The 5,000-nt window shown below is 49.1% G+C and overlaps 1 protein-coding gene across 1 annotated transcript in view; it reads right to left on the bottom strand.

Annotated features, from left to right (window-relative positions):
- Positions 1 to 3,490: 3,490 nt before the first annotated feature.
- The window catches only part of LOC134459985 (fidgetin), an 18,354-nt gene continuing 16,844 nt past the window's right edge, over positions 3,491 to 5,000 (bottom strand). Inside the window, exons 2-3 of the mRNA XM_063212483.1 lie at positions 4,735 to 4,930; positions 3,491 to 4,450 (exon numbers count right to left, since the gene is read on the bottom strand). Coding sequence (XP_063068553.1) covers positions 3,556 to 4,450; positions 4,735 to 4,928 — 1,089 coding nt within the window. The 5' untranslated portion in view covers positions 4,929 to 4,930 and the 3' untranslated portion in view covers positions 3,491 to 3,555. The remainder of the gene's footprint in view (positions 4,451 to 4,734; positions 4,931 to 5,000) is intronic.

Here is a 5,000-nt window from a genome sequence, read left to right as displayed (position 1 = left end):
GAAGGACATCAAAGTTGTTGGAAAAACCCCTAAGTTCCTTACAGAAGTTCCTTTGGGATTCTTCCACATTGGCAATTGAAGAGTTCCTCAAAGAACCTCAAGGGGTTCCTCAGTTTGTGAACGAGCACCTATGGGTTCATCAGACACTCTACTGCAATGGGAAGTTGAACTTAATCATCCACTATAGCCCCATAATGCATACCGTTCCAACAGTGGAACGCTACAGTTGTCATTGAGAAGACATAACTACCAATAGTACTACAACAATATGACAGTGCACAGGCACTTTAGTAATATATCATGACTTGGTCATTGCCATTCTAATAAAAGCTAATTAATAAAAGGGGCCGTGTCTTGACAGGGTAAAGCATATTCAAACAGAGTGCAGGAGTGTGTGACTGATGGCACTGTCATTGGTGTATTCTGTATGTTAGAGCACTACACTGCTGAAGAACAGAAGTGTGTATTAAAGCATAGAGTTCATAGAGGACGTAGCACACAAAAGCAGTTTGAAAAGTTATATTACAGGATGTGGAATGAACAGGTAATTAAAAAAATGACATTGACATGAGACTGAACCATGACCAGGGTTTCTCCACTCAGGTCCTCTCTTGGTGCATTCAGGCCGACTGAAAACAGTGTCAGTGCCCGTTCCCGTTCCCGCACCTAATCTTGAACCGGCCGGCCTGTTCACACCGCAGATCTTTGCGTTTGCGAATAGGAAGTGCGAACCAAAAATGACTTTTTTTCCCCAGCGAACCGTGACGACAACGTGGACATCAGCTGATTCATCTGGGTAACACACAGTCACATCCAGAAACTTTCTGAGCCGTTATGAATGCGGGTGGTTCGCAGGTAAGCACTTACGCGCCGAACATAACTGATGCGGGCATCAGCACCGTTCTGGTCGGCCTGAAAACAGTAGCCTACAGTGCAGTACTAATTAGCAAAACAACTTTAAAATGCAAACAAACAAACAACGAAATACATTTCTCGAGAAATACATTCTGTTCCAAAGGCTGCTCTGTTTTAGGTGGATCAGGAGCTGTGGAGGACAGCGAGGGAGATGGGGACAGAGTAGAGAGAGAGAAACAGGGATGAGCCAGATACAGTGATACGTATCTAATGATGGCATTCATGCATGTACTGTAGCAACAGTATTCATGTGCCACAGACCGCTTTCATTGGGCCAGGGGCAAAGTCATCTCAAGGCCCCCCTCTCAGTACACAACATGTAATGGGGGACCCCACTTCTGTGCCCACTCTCCCTCTGGGCCTGGGACAACCGGCCCATTTGTCCCTCCCTGTCAGCTTGCTTCTTCATGTATGTAGTATTGGTGGTCATATACAGTATGTAGACATAGTGATGTAGTGGCCATGCATGGACTGTAGACACTGTGGCCATGTACTGTGGCCATGATGGTGTTAATGTGCTTTTAAGACAAAAGTCTTGCATGTGCTTGGTATGTGCTTGTTTGATGCATTTACCATTTGCATTCACCTGTGTGTTGTTTGCTTTGTATGTCTGCATGTACATATGTGTGTGTGTGTGTGTATGTGTGTGTGTGTGTGTGTGTGTGTGTGTGTGTGTGTGTGTGTGTGTGTGTGACATCATGGCTCCTGTGTCACTGATACCTGTCTCGCTATGTGCTTACAACTACACAATGTTGACAACCAAAACAGCAACAATGTTGGATGATTAAAAATACAGTATTTTCATGTAACGACTTCAGAGGGTGGGAGAAATGGGATAAGTACATTACAAATGCATAAAAAACAATTTGGCTTCTAACTTTGCCTCTTAGTTAGAGTTCTTTCTCCCCAAACAAGACACAGAAAAGATACATTCATCGATACCCACTGCCAATAGGTCAGTGGGATGAACACATTTCACAGACTCAAATTCAGAGAAAACGAAACGGTAAAAAAAACATTGAAGCAAATTATTGAAGTCACAGATGTAACATCAGCCCATATGTAGTGCTTCACTCTCCCCTAGCTGATGTTCTGAATTGTTCCATGTTCCGCACTGAGATTCTATTTTCCGCCCCTTTGAGGTTCTGTATAAGTCCACTAGCACTCCTGAGGGTTCAAATTTCTCCTTTGTTTTCACACACACACACACACACACACACACACACACACACACACACACACGCACGCACACACACACACACACACACATGCACGCACGCACGCACACACGCACGCACGCACGCACGCACGCACGCACGCACGCACACACGCACGCACACACACACACACACATACACACAAACACACACACACACACACACAACCCCATTTAAGGAGTCCCGTTGGCTGGGGAGGAATCTCTGCTCTCCCATGGCAACAGTGCTGTTGGCGTTGACACTCTGGCCATCAACAGAGACAAAAACGCATGCACACACACACACTTGAACACACACACACACACACGTACATACGCTCATAGACACACACACGTGCATGCACGTACACACGTACACTGTACACACACACACACACACACACACACACACACACACACACACACACACACACACACGTGCATACATTCATACACAAACACGGGTGGGTGATACAAACGTACACTCACATACACCCACACTCACACGTACATACGCTTGAACAAACACACATCATGTCCACGTGACTGGTGCACACACGTTGTGTGTTGTACACACACACGCATGCACATACACATGCACACACACAAGCACGCCCACATTGCACACACATTCAGAAGAAATCAAGCACCATAGCAGGCACATCAGACTCAATGATATTCCCTTATGAGTATCGATTCAACATTTAGCCTTCATGCCACACAAACACAGTCTTGCTCTCAGTTTGCATCACGGTAGACAACGCCTGACCTCAGCCAAGATCAGAGCACGCGCGCGCGCGCGCGAGAGAGAGAGAGAGAGAGAGAGAGAGAGAGAGAGAGAGAGAGAGAGAGAGAGAGAGAGAGAGAGAGATGAGGAAAAATAAAGAGAGAAATAAATTCAGAAATTTCAGTGTGTGCAGCATGACAAAAAGATTGTTTATTAAAATCCGTCTCTGGGACAGCACCTTGTCCACGTTAAAAAGTCTCTTGTCTGAGTCTGTAGCTTCCGTAGACCTCCAGGCATGTGTGATCTTAGACTCAGATGTCCCCGCCTTTAGTGTAGAGTGTAGGCCTTTGAGCGCGCCCGTGTGTGTGTGTGTGTGTGCAGGCCTGCCGACAGGAGGGTGACAAATGGGTATGGTGTCCCGGGTCCAGGGAGAAAGGGGGCCTAGAATTGGGTCCCGATTACATTGTATGTAATGGGAGGGGTGGGCCCTTTTAGATTACTTTGTCCTGGGCCCAGCCAAAGCTGTAAGCGGCCCTGTGTGCGTCACTGTGTGTACACGTATCTCTGTTATATCAGCCTGGGAAGTCCGAGTCTGTAGTGTAAGCTGTGTGTGTGTGTGTGTGTGTGTGTGTGTGTGTGTGTGTGTGTGTGTGTGTGTGTGTGTGTGTGTGTGTGTGTGTGTGTGTGTGTGTGTGTGTGTGTGAGTGTGTGTGCTACATCAGGTTGTGATGTCCCAGTGTGTTGCGTAGGCCTCCATGTGTGTGTGTGCCACATCGCTGTCTAGGCGCGGATAACTACTGTGTGTGCGCATGTGCATGTGAGCGGATGCGCGTGCCTTTAGACAGTCCTCTGCAGAGGAGGAGGAAGAGGAGGAGGAGCAGGAAGAAGAGGAAGAGGAAGAGCAGGAGTTGACCACAGCTGAGGTGTGCGTAGGACTGTCGGTGGTTACCGCCACGGGCGACCCGAAGCTAAACACCGCAGCCGAGTGTTCCGACCTGGAGCTGGAGTTCTGATTGGCCGAAGACCGGGCTGAACCGTTCCTGAACCCTGGCGAAGTCACAGCTTCCACCACCCCCTCACCCGAAGACGCCCGATTGGCCGGTTTGAACGCTCTGTTAGCACCAGCATTAGCGTTAGCATTTCTGTCATCAGCCTCAGCATAGAGAGCGGGGCTGGATGGCTGGGGCTGTGGGTATCCCAACTCACCATAGGACTGACCCCCCATCTCCACCTGGGCCCCAGGATAAAAGGGTCTTGCCTTCAAGGGCCCGGCGGGGCCACAGCCGGGGAGGGGGGCACTGGGCGCATAGGAGGGGTAGGAGGGGGGCAGCAAGGGGTTGGGGGCCGCAAGGCATGCTGGGAGGTATGCGGAGGGTGGGGGAGGGGGAGCAGGAGAGGTGTAGGGGGAGGGGGGTTGCAGGTAAGGGGCGTAGGCCTCCACCCCTGGGGAGCTGCACAGCGACCCGGCTGACACCTCGCCACCGACGACAACACCTCCCATAGGGTACATCACTCCTCCAGGCTCCTCCCACCCCTCTGCATCCGGCTTCCCATTGGCCAGCAACGCCGGGGATTGTGGGTAGCCGATGAGCGGCATGTCCAGTGCAGAGTACCTGGTGAGTAAGTACATTTTCATTTATAGTGCACATTAGAAAAGAATGACAACGAATCAAAGTCAATGAATTAACAGTCACATGACCAGTGGGACATGATATCTGTGGCTGAGAAACAGAGCAGTTGAACCGCACAGTAAACTGTAAAAGAACAGTGATAGGGGTAAGGGTAAAATATGCTATTTACATAAAAATGAGATGACATTTGTGAATATATATAGCATTGATTCTGGGAACAAACTACAATGTTACAGATTTGGTCTTTGAAAAGTAAACCATGCTACCTCTGTGCGTAGCTCTTCAACAGGTTGGAGGCTGTTAGCGCTGAGATGTCGTCGTTAGCCCAGCTAGCTGATGCCATAGCAACACGCTGCAGATGGTATCCCTCGGCCTTGTGGGCCGGCGACAGAGAGGAGGAAGTGGTGTCATAGTGTTGCTCCGCCCACTGCACCTGTTCAGGGGTCCACTGCATCGCCATGCCTGCACCAATCACAGCACAGAAAACAACACTATTGTTACAATCCAACTGTCAAGAGCACAGAAAACTATG

Source organism: Engraulis encrasicolus, chromosome 12, assembly GCF_034702125.1.
Source record: "Engraulis encrasicolus isolate BLACKSEA-1 chromosome 12, IST_EnEncr_1.0, whole genome shotgun sequence".
In the NCBI taxonomy this organism is placed as follows: Eukaryota; Metazoa; Chordata; class Actinopteri; order Clupeiformes; family Engraulidae; genus Engraulis; species Engraulis encrasicolus.
The sequence above is the reverse complement of the archived record's forward strand: the minus strand, read 5'-3'. Positions and strand labels throughout refer to the sequence as shown.